The 16,526-nt window shown below is 23.3% G+C and overlaps 1 protein-coding gene across 1 annotated transcript in view; it reads right to left on the reverse strand.

Annotated features, from left to right (window-relative positions):
- Positions 1 to 16,526, reverse strand: part of LOC117174531 — a 66,113-nt gene that overhangs the window by 29,342 nt on the left and 20,245 nt on the right. Inside the window, exons 2-3 of the mRNA XM_033363734.1 lie at positions 9,196 to 9,295; positions 9,039 to 9,109 (exon numbers count right to left, since the gene is read on the reverse strand). Coding sequence (XP_033219625.1) covers positions 9,039 to 9,109; positions 9,196 to 9,295 — 171 coding nt within the window. The remainder of the gene's footprint in view (positions 1 to 9,038; positions 9,110 to 9,195; positions 9,296 to 16,526) is intronic.

The following is a 16,526-nucleotide window of genomic DNA, read 5'->3' on the forward strand; positions in this document are numbered from 1 at the left end:
GGAATTTTTCTGAGGTCAGATTCGGATTCAGCGCAGCAAAAACCTTCGGGTATAGTAGGTCTGGTCTCTGGTTCTGAGAATTGTTGGCCTGTGTTATCCTTTATGTTAGGGATTTATTTATTATAAATTATTGTTTTAATATTTTGCTTTGGTTTTGATTACGTTTTTATTACGTTTAGAGACGGCGCGGGCGATGCCCGACTCACGTCCTACAGTGGGAAAAAAGTAAATTTTTTGGTTCAAAGTACGATCCCGGGTGAACCTGTGGACCGATTTGAATGTTTTCTTTTTTAAAGCTGATAAAATTTCAAATAATATTGTCGAACATGATTTTTTTTTAATTTTCTTATAAATAAACAAATATGACGAAAAAAATGACAATTTTTTCTATTTGACGTTACCGGTGCTCGTCAATAATAGGAAAATTGTGGTCATCACCGAAGTTTAATGGATTTACATTATATAAAGATATTCCTTCATGATACAATGAACAAACTAAATTTGTATAAACAAATAATTTGTTGCAAATGTGTTTTCTATGATTTTCAATATTTTAACGGTTTTTAAAAAGTTATATTGTAAGAAATTTGAATGGAAACAATATTTTAATAAGAAAAATTTCTCTTTAGACTATTCTTGTTCATATTATAAACAAATTTAAATAACAGATGCAGCATTCAGGCATTTGTCGTCAGAAGAATTCGTTTTTTTCAATGTCAATTATTTGAAATTAGGAACCTCATGATAATTTCAGAAAAATTCATAATTTGTTGATAAATTTTATGATTTTATCAAACAAACTTAATAAACAAATGCATTATTCGGTCATGTTTTGACGAAAAATTCATTTTCTTTTTCGATGTCCATTCTTCTAATTGAGAACTTCATGTTAATTTCAGCAACTTTATAATAATTTCATGAATTTTATAATTTTTTTAACAAATTTAATAAACAAATGCACTATTTTGGCATTTGTTGACGGCAAAACTCGTCTTTTTCAATGTCAGTTCTTTCAATAGGAAACTTTACAATGATTTCAGCAAAATTTATAATTAGTTAATTAATTTTATGTTTCTGTTAAACACATATAATTTAAAAATGCATTATTCGGACATTTGTCGACGTAAAAACTCGTTTTTTTCAGTCAGTCCTTTTAATTTCAGAAAAAAGTTCTTTTTTTCATTCAATACTTAAAGTTGGCCAGTACAAGACGTTTTAAATACATACGTATTTTACAGAATTGATTTATAACAAATATTAAATGTATTGTTCAACCATTCCTTGTAAAGTTCCCAATTAAAAGGACTGACATTGAAAAAAAAAGTTTTTCCGTCGACAAATGCCCAAATAATGAATTGTTTTATTAAATTTGTTAAAAAAATTATAAGATTTATCAACAAATTATGAATTTTCCTGAAATTATCATGAGGTTTCTAATTTTTAAAAATTGACATTGAAAAAGACGAATTTTTCTAACGACAAATGCCTAAATAATGCATTTGTTTATTAAAGTTGTTTATAATATTAACAAAAATAGTCTTCAGAGAAATTTTTTATATGAAAATATTGTTTCTATACGAATTTCTTGCAAGATAACTTAAAAAAACGTTAAATTATTGAAAATTATAGAAAATACATTTTCAAAAAATAATGTGTTCATGTAAAATTTTTTTTAATGTATCATAATGGAATACCTTTATATAATATAAATCTTACTTAGTTTTGGAAAGTTCAGAATTTAAATTCATTCTGTTTTGAGCAAATTTAAACTGGAAATTAAAAACTGCAAATTTTACCATTTTTAACGTTTTAAAAGTGAGATTCGACTGCAATTTTTTATGTACTCGTATAAATCTGCAATACTTCGTCTAGGAACATTATCTATAAATTAAAAATTTTTGAACTATTATTGCTTTCCATTTGAAATTAGATAATTTTGCCATTTAAAAATTCTAAAATAATTGAGTTTCACACACACAAAGTTTGGAATTTATAAAATTTACACGATTCTAATTAAAAAATGAACTAAAGTTGCTATCTTACATATTATTCACTTATTTAACCTTTTTAGTTTAAAATTCATTAACCTTATGAAAAAAATAATTCAAAAGTTCTGCAATATTTTATAATTAATACTGTAACATTATAAATTTTTCTTAAAAATATTAATCAATACATTTTTATTGACATTGGTGACTAACTTAGATATTCAACTTAATCTCAAGCTATATAAATGGTTAAAAATTCCTTTTTTTATAATAATGATAATTTTGTATAAAATTGGTTGAATTGTTATTTATGCATGAAAACTTGTTTTGGAACTTTGTTTAATATTCTTTTTAATATAATTTTTAAAGAGAAAAATCATTTTAAAAATTTACAGGAATCTTAATTATATATTTTTATTATGTTAAAATCTTATAAAATCATTTAAAAACAAGAAAATCTTATTGAAAGATCTTCAAAAATATATATTTTGTGAAATAATTTTTAGAATCATTCCAAATTTTCAATTATTTTTCAATCTCTTTAAGATAATAATTGTTCCATTTTTATTTATTCTTCCAAATTTGTTTTTGTTAGAAACTCCTTTTAAGTATTCTGTAAAAAATAATTTTTGAAACAAAAAAATCATTGAAAATTATCCCAAAGATCGTAAGAAAACTTTTTCATTAACTTCCAACTTTAAAAACACTTAATGGCTTCAAAATTTTATTTTAAAATATTCAAAAATCTATATTTTCGGGGAAATTTTGTAAGAATCTGTTGAAATGTTAAATTATTTTTAATTTTTTTTTAAATATCCAAATATCTCTTACATTTGTTTGATTTTTTAATTTTTAATTTGTCTTAGGAATCTTAATATAATTTTCAGATATAACTTTATTTTTAATTATTTCGAATCTTTTCAACTTTTAAGTTATTTTTGAAATTCTTTTAAAACTTCTGAATATCGTTTAAAATGATTCGAATTTTTCCTACTATTTTTAATAAAGCCTGCAAAATTTAAAAAAATGACGAAATATATTCCAGATTATTGTTCTGACAATTTTGGAAAAATGTTCAAATCTTTTTAAATATACTTTCAATATTAAAAACGGGGTTTTGTACGAAATAGTCCAATTTTTTATATGGAAATATGAATGTTTAATAACAATGTAAATTTTCAATTCCAGAAAATATTTTTGTTTTTAACCAAATAGTTTAATATAAATATTTATATGAAGTCTTAACCAACAAGAATAATAATGTACCAAAATAAGAATTTTTAATACAGGAAATTTTAAACTAATAGTTGATTTTTTTTAAATTCAACTATAAATGAAAAAGTTAAACTTTAAGTTTAAGAATAAATTGTTGAGGAAAAAATAGCGACTTTTCAAGAAAATAGTTAAATTTTCAACCAAATTCATTGTAAACTGAAAAATTGAATTTTTATGTTATTATATAAATTTTTCTTGGTGGAAATTAATTTTAAACTAAGAAAATTAATTTTCAAAGAAGATTATTTTCTACCAAAAAAGACGAATTAGTTTTTATTTAAAAAAATTAATTTTAAAATACAACTTTTTTTATTATTATTATATAAACGCCTAATCTTTCAAAAGATAACAATAGTACATCTAAATTTGAATATTATGGATTAAAATGGTATTTAATAATTGTATTTTTTCAAAATTGGACATAATAAATAAAAAATTGTGTTTATTATAATTACATTTGATAGCTGAAAAAATCATCAAAACCAATGCTTATTTAAATGACTAATTTTTAACTGTAATGTGAAATTTAACAATTTAAAAGGAATGCTTAAAATTCTATACTTTCAAAGAATTAGCAGCTGAAAATTAATGCGTTTTTAAACTTAATAGTTGGACTTCTTTGTTAAAAATTTATTTTTCTGTTTGTTTACGATTGATCATTTCAGTTGAAAATTTACCTCTTTGGTTGAAATTTTTTTTTTCAAATTTAATATTAATTTTTTTAACTAACAAAAATGCTTGCTTGGTTTGAACTTTATCATTTTAGTGTGATATTTATCTCTTTGGTTACAAAATGAATTATTTTTCTGAAAACTAGTTTTTTAATTGGAAAATTTATCTATTCTATTTTTTTGTTGTTGAAAATTTATCTTTTTAAGAATAAGATTATTATAGAGAATGGGGTAAAAATTAATATATTCTGTTGAAGTTTTAAATTTAAATTTCCCAGAGACAAATCTCTTACAAAATTACACATCTTAATTAACAATACGCGATTTTCGCACAAAATTCAACAGTTGGATTTTTAAAGTTTGAGTTTTCAACCAAATTTAGTAGTTGACATGTCAATAGAGGAATTTTCTACAAAATGAACTGTTGCATTTTCAACTATACTCCGGAAAAATCCAGAATGCTAGTTCACCAGGTTCAAAAGCATAAACTAAAATCTGCGATAACTTATTCTAATTTTAATCTTCTGATTGCAAGTGACAAATCGTTTAAAGCGCAAAAAGAAAAACGTTGATTCTGAATACAATATTTTTAAATTGCTAATTGCAAAATTAGAACATTCTTATGTTTGGTATTTTATTCCTTATTGAGACAAAGAGGCTCCCCGCTGGCAAAGCTCGACACAGCGCTCTTGCTCAGTTAGCGACGTGAGGGGAAGTCGAGTGGAGAGGGTAAAACGAGCAGGTAGACCGCGAACAAATAAAAGCCGCCCGGCACCAAACGGAACGACATCTTAATTTTATGGTCGGGAATTCGGAAAACAAAATTTATAATTGCTGTCTACAATGTTCAGTTTAAATATCTCAGGTGCGCTAGCTTTCTAAGATACAATCCTAGATGAGAACAAACAAGCGAGGGGTAACGTGGTGGATTCCATGGTGGGGGTATACTAAGCAGGTAAAGGATGCGAGTCGAGCATCGCCGGCCCTAGTAATGTCCCAAAGACTACTTAAAGATAGGACATTTTCGGGACATTTTTCGAACTGAAATTACGCGTCTTGAGAGCATCCCTAGGATGTCCAACAGATATCTCTGGGATGTCCCGAAGACGTCTCTAGGACATCCTTCATCATCAATTTTTCAACTTCTAAATTTCCTAAACATTTACTGGCTTGTTATAGAATTAGCTTCAGCCCAGTACTGTCCTAATTCGCCGGAAGGACAAGCACAATACCGACAAGAATACCAACAAGCAGCACAGCAATACCAACAAAAACTTGCTGCATATAATCAACAAATTTCAAGCGCAGGGGGAATGCCCCCAGGAACACCCCCGCAAGCTGGAGCACAAGCCCAAGCAGCTGTCTCTCCTCCAGCAGGGAAATAAAACATCAAAGAGTTTTAACTAGTCTTTCAGAGAGGACTAGTTCATCGTTTAACAAATTCTAAGTGAAAAGAAAAATGAACTAATGGTTAATCTAATAAAATAAGCCAATATGAATAAACGAGCCAGTAAACACCAAACCATGAACATTCCTAGAAAGTCCTTGGGACGTTTATAGGACTTCCGGTGTTAGTCCTATCAACGTCTCTAAGACGTCTATGTCCTAAAGATGTCCTAAAGATGTCTTAAAAACATAGGAAGTTCCCGGGACGTCTTTGGTACTGACATTATACTTCTTGAGAACATCTTAGGGAGGTCAAAAGACGTCTTAGGGATGTCCTTAAGGCATCTCTAGGACATCCTTAATTTCTTGGCCCACTGGGATTCGACACAAATAATAAAGGGCGTCCATTTCCACACTTCAGGCGATTAATGACCGTCAACTTGTCTTTCGTGACTTTTTTATTAACCTTTGGCTGATTTTCTGTTTTTTCCAACTTGAGATTCGGTAAAAAATTATTTTTACGAAAATATTTGTTATTCGAAACCTGTGTTAACCATGTTTTATTGTCGCAAATAAAAACATTTTCAATTGAAAGTTTATCTTTTGTTTATAATCCCTATTTTTTCTGTTTATAGTCATGTAATTTTTATTAAATTTGGTTATTCTTACCAAAATGCGTTAATTATAATTATTATATTCAAAAAATGGAATACGTAGATTTTAAATGACTAAATTACTAAAAGTATAAATTCTCGACCAAATAATTGAATTTAAAACTAAAAATGATAAATTTTTGAACAAAAAGTTTAATTTACTATCAAAAAAGACGAATTTTCAATCAAATTAAAAAAAAATTATAACGTCAACGCAGAATTTTTAAAAAGAAAGAAAATTTATTTTAATTTTAAAGAAATCATTTTAAATTTAAAACCTAGTTTTAAATTTAAAAAAAAACGTTTTTGCAACAAAGGGTTTAATTTACTACCAAAAAAGATGAATTTAAAAAAAAAATTATAAAAATTCGTGACCAAAAAGTAGAATTTTCAAAAAAGAAAGTTTATTTTTATTTTTAAGTATTACAAAAAATGGTAAACCTAGTTGTTCAATTCCTAATTAGAAAGATGAATTTTTAAACAGACATATTAATTTTCTTCTGAAGAAACAAATTTTTTAACAACCTTCACGAATTCTCAATAAAAAGTTGAATTTTTAAAGGAAAAGTTTAATTTACCACCAGAAAAGACAAGTCTTCAATAAAATTAAAAAAATCTTAGCCAAAAATTTGAACTTCTAAGAAAGAAAGACTTATTTTAATTGTTAAGAAAGTTATTTAATTTAAACTCCACTAGTTCAATTTTTTAAGAAAAGGATACATTTTTTCCGAAAAAAAGAAAACAAATTTTTGACAAAATTCAAGAATTCTCAACCAAAAAGTAGAATTTCTAACTGAAATATAAAAGTTTAATTAAGTACCAAAAAAGCGAATTTGCAGCAAAATGAAAAAATTTAAAACCAAAAAGGGTACTTTTAAAGAAAGAAAGAAATTTATTTTTTATTTTTACGAAAGTATTTCGAATTCCTAACCAAAAAGTTTAACTTTTAAGAAAGAAAGACTTTTTTCATTTTCATGAAAGTATTTTAAATTAAAAACACAGTTGTTGAAATCTTAAACAGAAAACTAAATATTTTTGCGAAAAAATTTTTTTAAACAAAATTCAAGAATTGAAAAAAATTAACTGATGGTTAATCTAAGCAGCTAAAATTAAAAATCTAGTTGTTAAATTTTTGATCAAAAAGATTAATTTTGTTTCGAAAAAAAAACGATTATTTAACAAAATTCAAGAATTTTCAACCAAAAACTAGAATTTTCAACTGAAAAAAATAAATTTTGTAACAAAAGGTTTAATTTACTACCAAAAAATACGAATTTTTACTCAAATTAAAAAAAAAAAGTTTAAACGAAAAATTAGAAATTAAAAAAAAAATTAATTTTATATAAAATTTTTTTTTTAATTCATGAATTCTCAACCAAAAAGTTTAATTTTAACTAATAAAGATGAATTTTTTAAGAAAAAGTTTAATTTACTACCAGAAAAGACAAAAATTCAATGACATTCCAAAATTCTTAAGCAAAAAATTGAACTTTTAAGAAAGAAAGTCTTTTTTAATTTTTAAGAAGCCAAGTTAAAAGAAAAATTAACTAATGGTTAATCAGAAATTCTCGATTAAAAAGTCATGGATAATCAGAAACCCTTTATAAAAAACTTGAACTTTTAAGAAAGAAACCTTTTTTTAATTTTTAAGAAATTATTTTAAATTTAAAACATCATTCTTAAATTTTTAATCAAAAATATAAGCTTAAAAAAAGTTTAGTTTTCTCCACAAAAAAAGAATGTTTAACAAAATTCAAGAATTCTCAACCAAAAAAGACGAATTTTCAATCAAATTAAAAAAATTTTAAACCAAAAAGTAGAATTATTAAGAAAAAAGATTAATTTTTTATTTTTAAGAAAGTATTTTAAATTTAAAACCTTTTTTTGAATTTTTAATCAAACAGATAAATTTTTAAACAAATAGATTCATTTTCTAAAAAAAAAGATTTTTTAAAAAAATTCATGAATTCTCAACCAAAAAGTTGAATTTTAACTAACAAAGATGAATTTTTGAAGAAAAAGTTTAATTTACTACCAGAAAAGATAAACTTTCAATGAAATTCCAAAATTCTTAACCAAAAAATTGAACTTTTAAGAATTTTTTTAATTTTTAAGAAGCCAAGTGAAAAGAAAAATTAACTAATGATTAATCAGAAATTCTTAATAAAAAAGTAATAGATAATCTGAAATTCTTCATGAACAACTTACACTTTTAAGAAAAAAAGACTTTTCCAATTTTTAAGAAAGTAGTTAAAATTTGATACCCAGTTGTTATGTTTTGAAGCAAAAAGATTATATTTTTTTTAAATAACAATTTTTTGCAAAATTTAAGAATTATGAACCAAAAAATGGAATTTTTAATGAAAAAAGTTGAATTTTTAAACAAAAATTTTAATTTATTACCTAAGACGAATTGTCAAAGAAATTTAAAAATTCATAAACAAAAAGTATATTTTAACAAAGAAAGAAATATACTTTTTATTTTTAAGAAAGAATTTTATGTTTCTAAACAAACAGATTAACTTTCATCCGAAAAAAAATAATTTGGAACAAAGTTCAGGAATTTTCAAACAAAAAGTTGACTTTTTAAATAAAAAATGAATTTTTAAACAAAAGGTTTAATTTGCTACCAAAAAAGACGAATTTTCAATCAGATTAAAAAAAATTCTAACTAAAAGGTAGAATTTAAAGAAAGAATTTTATTTTTAATAAAGTATTTTAAATTTAAAACCTAGTTTTAAATTTGTAATCAAAAAGATGAATTTTTAAACATAAAGATTAATTTTCTAAAAAAAATAATTGTTAAAAAAATTCCAGAATTCTCAATCAAAAAGTTGAAGTTCTAAAAGAGAAAGAATTATTCTTTTATTTTAAAAAAATTAGTTCAACTTTAAAACCTAGTTGTTAAATTTGTATCCAAAAATATGAAATTTCGAACAACAAGATTAATTTTAAAAAAAATGTTTTTAAATAAAATTCCAGAATTGTAGAAAAAAAAGTTAATGTTTTAAAATAATGCTAAGTTCTGGTTGCAATCGAATTATCTCAAAACAATGTTAACTTACCGAATCGATACTGGCCTTTTTCGAAACCATAGTCATCAAAGAAGCCGTCATCTTTAGCCTCATAGTATTTCCTTAAAAAATATTGACCCATATTCAATTGTTGAAGAATTTTTGAAATAAACCAATTAGCACTAATTATTCGTTTATTGCTACATACCTTCCTCTGCTTCCATCAATAGCTCTTCGAGCAAGGAAGCTTCTCTTCGTATCATCTTGTCGACTTTCTTCAACATTGCATAAAACCACTGCTACTAGATCTGTAATTGACAAAAAATATTATATGGTAAACCAACCGTTACTTGGACAGTTACGAATTAATTAATTAATTAATTAATAAAAAAAATATATGGATCTTCAGAAATTATAAAATAAAAGAATTATTAAATTCTCACAAATATTTCAATTCCCGAAATTTAGACCTGCTGTACATAGTTCCTTGATTATTAATTTATGAGCTATTTATGCAAATATAAATAAAATAAACACTATTATTGTTCATTATTTAATAATTTATTAATTACTTTTAGCAATTTTAGTATCAGGAATAGAAATATGATTTATTTATATAATACCACTAAATAATAAATATAATTATTATATCTGTACATTACAAACAAGGAATATCATAAATCATCAAATATTGTTTTCTATTAAAATTAAATAACGAACTCTAAAATGTGATCTTTTAAATGAAAATAGAAGTTTGTTTTTAAATTTATATAAATATAATTTTGTTTTAAAATTTATATAAATATAATTTTCAGAAGACTTTGGAGAATATTTAAAAACAGAGTTTTGAATATTTTAGACGCGTCGGAAAATAATCTAGAAGATTTTAAGAAAATTTTTTCATTCTCTTGAAAACTTTCCAAATTATTTGAAGGCTCTTAAAGTTTAGCTTTGAAATCTTTGAAAATCTGCATTTATAAAAATCTTTTAAAGTTTAAAATTCATTTTTAAATAATTAACTACAATTATTATATTTCAAAAATGGACTACGTATGTTTTGAAATACTAAAATTACTAAAATATTGAATTCCAGACCCAAAAGTTGTATTTTCAACTAAAAAAAAAAAGAATTTAAAAACAAAACGTTTTTATTACTACCAAAAAGACGAATTTTCAATCAAACAAAAAAAAACTCGTAACCAAAAATTAGAATATTTAAGAAAGAATGAAATTTATTTTTTATTTCTAAGAAAATATTTTAAATTTAAAACCTAGTTGTTAAAATTTTTATCAAAAAGATGAATTTTTAAACAAAAAGCTTAATTTTCTTCAAAAAAAAAACAAACGAATTTTTAACACAATTCAAGAATTCTCAACCAAAAGCTTGAATTTTAACTAAAAAAGATAAATTTTTTAAGAACAAGTTTATATTACTACCAGGAAAGACAAATTTTCAAAAAAATTCAAGAATCGTCAACTAAATTTTTAATTTTTAAGAGAAAAAGAATTTCTTTTAATTTTTAAGAATGTAGTTAAACTTCAAAACCTAGTTTTAAAATTTTTAAACAATAAGATTTTATTTTGCCATAAAAACAAAGAGCTTTTAACAAAATTCGAAAGCTCTTAGCCAAAAAGATGAATTCTTAACTTAAAAATAAAATATTAAGCAAAAGGTTTAATTTACTATAAAAAGACGAATTTTCAATAAACTTAAAATAATTTTAAACCAAAAAGTAGCATTTTCAAGAAACTCTAAAATGTGATCTTTTTGATGCAAATAGGAGTTTGTTTTTAAATTTATATAAATATAATTTTCATAAGATTTTTGAGAAAATTTGAGACAAATTTTTTGAATATTTCGGACGTGTCGGAAAATAATCTAGAAGATTTTAAGAAAATTTTTTTATTCTCTTGAAAACTTTCTGAATTATTTGAAGACTCCTAAAGTTTAGCTTTGAAATCTTTGAAAATCTGAATTTATAAAATTTTTTTAAAGTTTAAAATTAACTTTTAAATAATTAAATACAATTATTATGTATCAAAAATGGAATACGTAAATTTTCAATTACTAAAATTACTAAAATTTTGAATTCACGACCAAAATGTTGTATTTTCAACTAAAAAAAAATGAATTTTTTAACAAAAAGTTTGATTTACTACCAAAAAGACGAATTGCCAATAAAAATTAAAAAATTCATAACTAAAAATTAGAGTTTTTAAGAAAGAATGAAATTAATTTTTTTAAAAAGTATTTCAAATTTAAAACCTAGTTATTAAATTTTTTATTTAAAAAGATGAATTTTTAAATAAAAATATTAATTTCATTCCGAAAGAAACGAATTTTTTACACAATTCAAGAATTCTCAACCAAAAAGTTGAATTTTCAAGAGAGATCGAGTTTTTTTTATTTTTGAGAAAGTAGTTCAACTTTAAAACTTAGTTTTAAAAATTTTAAACAATTAGATTTCGTTTTGCAAAAAAACAACAAATTTTTAACAAAATTCAAGAATTCTCAACCAAAAAGATAAATTTTTATTTGAAAAATAAATTTTTGATCAAAGGGTTTAATTTACTATAAAAAAGACGAATTTTCAACCAAAAAGTAGAATTTTTGTGAGTAAAGGAATTTTATTTTTAAGAACATGTTTTAAATTTAAAACCTAGATGTGAAATTTGTGAACAAAAATATTAACTTTCTTGGGTAAAAAAATGTTTGAAAAAATTCTTTTGAATATTTCAGACGTGTGAGAAAATAACGTACATGATTTTAGGAAAATTTTTGTATTCTCTTAAAAACTTTTTAAATTATTTGCTGGCTCCTAATGTTTAGCTTTGAAATTTTTAAAAATTTGCATTTCTAACAATCTTTTAATGTTTAAAATTCATTTTGAATCTCTTCAATTCTACTAATTATTTCTTCAACTTACTCGATTTTGTATTTGTTTTTATTTTATAAGCTTACCAAATTAAAAAGTTTTGCTTTCAAATCTTCTAAACTCTTTACCAAAGTGTAGAACATTTAATATGTGTAAAATTTTTTAAAAATTTTCTCTTTAAATTATATTTTAAAAATGAAAAATTGATTAAAAATTTTTACACGAATCTAAGAAAAATTCTTTCTCGGAAACTGAAAAAATGTCTTTCATTTTCGTGAAACTTGACAAATTAAAAAAAAAATCTGTATAGTTTTAATTGTTTTGTTATCATTTAAAAACTTCTGAAAACCCTCCGTGTTCTTTTACCCCACATTTTGAAAATTTCAAAACCTAATATTATTTTTTTCTCAATAAAACCGTTATCCTAATACACTTTTAACGCATAAATTTAATATTTCAAAAAAGATTAGTAACTGTGCATTAAAAATTAATATTAAATATTATAAATATTAATAAGATTAATATTATCGATTTACATGAAAATGCAACTGTTTGATTGTAAATTAACTTTTCTCTTCAAAATTTATATTTGCGAGTTAAAAATATAACACTTTCAAAGAAAACACGTCTTTTCCGTATTAAAATTTATTCTTTGTGATTAAAAAGCGAAATTAAAAAGGTAAATTAAGAATAATTAAAAAGATAAATTTCCTGACCGAAAGGACAAATTTTCGAAAAAATAGTTAAAATATTCATCAAAAAAAGATTTTTAATTCAAGGAAGAAAAAAATTTCAACCAAACTGTTGAATTTTCAAAAAAAAAAAAAATACAATTAATTTTGTTAAGAAACTAATAAAATTTTCAAATAAGTAATACAAATTTTAAATAAAAATAATTTAAATTATTTTAAAACTTTTTCCAATTTATGTATTAATTTAATTTAAGATGAATTTCAAATCAAAAATATAATGGCAGACTTTCAAGCAGAAAAAATGAATTCTCATGCCAAAAGGACGAGTTTTCTTCAGAACAGTTATATTTTTAACAAGAAAATTTTATTTTCAAAAGAAAAGTTAATTTACAACTAAACCCGTGGAGAAAATGCCTAATTCGATCCAGATTCCTGATGTGGCCCTGATCATGGCTACTGGTGTGGTCCTGGTCAGGGTCACATCGGGCTACCCTCTGTAAAGAAGAGATAGTGTAAAAATTCAAATTGATTTAATTTAAAAGTACACCATGTCTTATTTAGTGAATATTCAACTAATTTTTAGACAAATTATTCTCCGATTTTACCATTTTTTAAAATGAAAGCTTATAAAATTTCGCATTGAACTGATATCGTTGATTTTTTTAATTTCGTTTCTTTTTTGTTTGATTTAATAACAAAACTGAAAAAAAACAGTTTGATTCTTGAAGTATACCGGTTTTTAACAAATTCTTGGATTCAATCAAAAATACCGATAAAACTGAAAGGAATTATCCAAAAAAGATGTACAACAGCAATGAAAATGTTAAACCAAAAACCAAATGAAAGCTGATAATTGTTTAAACTACCTTAATTAACGAATGCACTATTTGGCTATTTTTGGAGTTACAAAATTAATTTTTTCAATTTAATTAACTGTAAATGACTCACCTCTAAATTTTTAAGAACGTTTAGATGACAGAAAACAATTTATTATTGTAAACAACAATTGTTTAAACAAATTTTTATTATTTTATGTATTTATAAATAAAATACCACTGTCTTCACAAAATTACCAGCCAGTTATTTAGCAATGAATCGATAGCAATGAATCGATAACATTTCATAATTGTTTAACAAAGTTAATTAACAAATGTATTATTCGGTTATTTTTTAGCATTTAAACTTGTTTTTTTGTGTAATCAGCCGTTTACAACACTCTTTAAACTTGGTTGATAGTTCGATAACAGGCCGCTATTTTTATTTTTATTAATAATGTATTAAACAAAATTTTCTTGGCTAATGTATTTTTAAACTAATTTTGTTTCTTGTGTAACATAATTAAAGTTACTTAGCAATAATTCCTTGTCTGTGAAATATTTGTCAAAATCTTAGTTTATATACCCTGTATGGGTACGTTAATTAAATTGCTAATAAAAATAAAAAAGGTTGATCGCTATCGAACATTAAAAAAAGTTAATAAAAGTTAAGAAAAAATTATTACTAAATAATTGGCTGTTAATTCCGTAAAAAATCGGTATTTTCTTCATAAGTACATACAATGATAAAAATTTCTTTTAAAAAATGTTGGTTACAATAATAAATCGTTTACTTGCATCAAAATGGGCTTATAAATTTAGAATTTATTTTCAAGTAATATTTGATCGATTGCACAGCCAATTTGGATAAAAATTCGAAAGTGAGCGCATTTTGAAAAATTTTGAGACAACTTTTTTTCTGAATTTAATAATTCTATGCACAGATATTATTAGCGTTAAAAAAAAAAACAATTTATCCTGGTGACTTTTTGCGATAAAAAGAAAATTCTTAAGAGTTATAGCATTTTCAAAAATTTTTAAATAAATCAAAAATCAAAATTTTGAGCCAAACAACACACGAGATAGAAAAAAAATGAAACAAGAAAACCATTGCTTTTTAAAGGCCCTACAAGATTTTCATAACAAATTTTTGGATTTTATTGAAAAATTGAAAATTCGAATTTTGATTGCACAAAAAATAATGAGAAATAAAAAATTCCATTTTGTGGTCAAATTGTTCAAGATCCGAAGAAAGATGAATTTTGAAAAATCGTCCTCCCAAAAAGATCTGAAAATTTGTTAATAATCACCTCTTGATATGATGCGTATTTTTTGTTTAATTCGACAAAACTAACATATAAAATAAAAATAACAAAAATTGTTGACTCGAAAAAGAGCTACAAATTTGTTATAAATCACTTTTTGGTAGGACATGTGGTTTTGGTTCTAATCATAAAAATAAAATTAAAAATAAAAATTACAAATTTGTGGAAAAACAACAAAAGGTACGAAAACAAATTGCTCGAAAAGTTATTTACCCAAAAAAGAAATAGCCTTTGAAAATTTTTAGATTTTAGAAACATTACAAATTATTATAGATTATTCCATGTAATTGAACCAGATATAAACTGAATTTAAAAATACTTCAAGATATTTTAAAAGATAAAAAAAATCAATATATAATTTAAGAAATTTCATACATTTTAAAGGATTTCTACAAATTTCCGAAAATTTGACGAGATTTAATAGATTTTAAAGAATTCAAGAACATTATTTATATTTTAAAATGACTTTCAACTCTTGAAAGTCATTAAAATTCTTCTAAAATTCTTCAGAATTACTTAAAATCTTTTAAATTTATTTAAAAAATCTTAAGCTCTTAAATATTTAAAAATATTTTTAAATATTTTCAAATTCAATTATAAACTTTAACTTAATACTTGAAAATATTTGTAAATTACAGGAAGATCCTGAAACTTTTTTGAATTTTTCTTAAATCATTTAAAATGCTGGGTAATATTTACAATTCATTTACCGACTTTTTAAACAATATTAAATCCATTGGAATACCACAAAATCCCTTAAAATTACTTAAAATCTCTTGAACTCATTAAAAGTATTTTAAAATCGTTGAAATCTCTTGAAAATTCTTATCCTTTTTGGAATTCTTCTAAAATTTTTTTAAATTCTTTGAAATTACTTAAAATCTTTTAAAAATCATGTATAAACTTTAATCTTTTTTAATTTCAAACAATTTTTAAATCCCGTTAAATTATTTTGAAATTCATTCGAATCCTTTTAAATACTTGATTTTTTTGCAATCACACAATCATATATAAACTCCTTTGACATTTTTTGACACTTTTTAAAATCATTTTAAATAATCTGGAATATTTAAAAACTTGTAGAGCGCAAAGGGAAATTGAGGAATATGTCAGAATATTTGTGAATATTTAGACATATTTCGGAATATTTTGGAATTTCAAAAATATTTGAGATTATAAATTTTTAGAGGAGATTATACTTTTTTCGTGTTTGATAAATTTGAAGAAAATAATAAAAAAGATTTTTTAAACAATCCTACCTTTCTTATTTTTCTAAATATTTTTTTTAAATTTTCTACTAATAAAAGAAAGTCATCTTAGCAGCATCATGCGGGTTGAACAATGTTTTTGAGGCCGGGAGAATTTTTTCCCCCTTTAAAATGAAGTTTTTAAATTTTGTTCGTGAACTATGAAAAACATTGCAAAAGAACAATAGACGTTTTTCATAGAACTTTTTTAGATGTTCAAACTTTTATCTTTATATTTTTTCGTATCTATCATTGTTTTCAAGAAAGTAGAAAATTCTATTTTAACAAAGAAGAATTCTCCTGCCTACAAAAGTTATTTAGCAAGCATCAAACTTCAAGGTATCTTCATTATCAACGTATAAGTTCAAAAAAAAGAACAAAAAATTTAAAGTAAGATTTTTTTGAGAAAATCGATTTTTAATTTTTTCAGAAAAACCGCTGCCATTTTGTTAATTTTGAATATTTTTTCAATTTTCCGGCGGATTTTGAAAACAAAATAAAACATCAGAATCAAAGAGAAAATAATGAATATCTCAGTTAGACTGAAAGTTATAGATGTTTAATGAAAAAAATTCTGATTTTTT

Source organism: Belonocnema kinseyi, chromosome 6, assembly GCF_010883055.1.
Source record: "Belonocnema kinseyi isolate 2016_QV_RU_SX_M_011 chromosome 6, B_treatae_v1, whole genome shotgun sequence".
NCBI lineage: Eukaryota > Metazoa > Arthropoda > Insecta > Hymenoptera > Cynipidae > Belonocnema > Belonocnema kinseyi.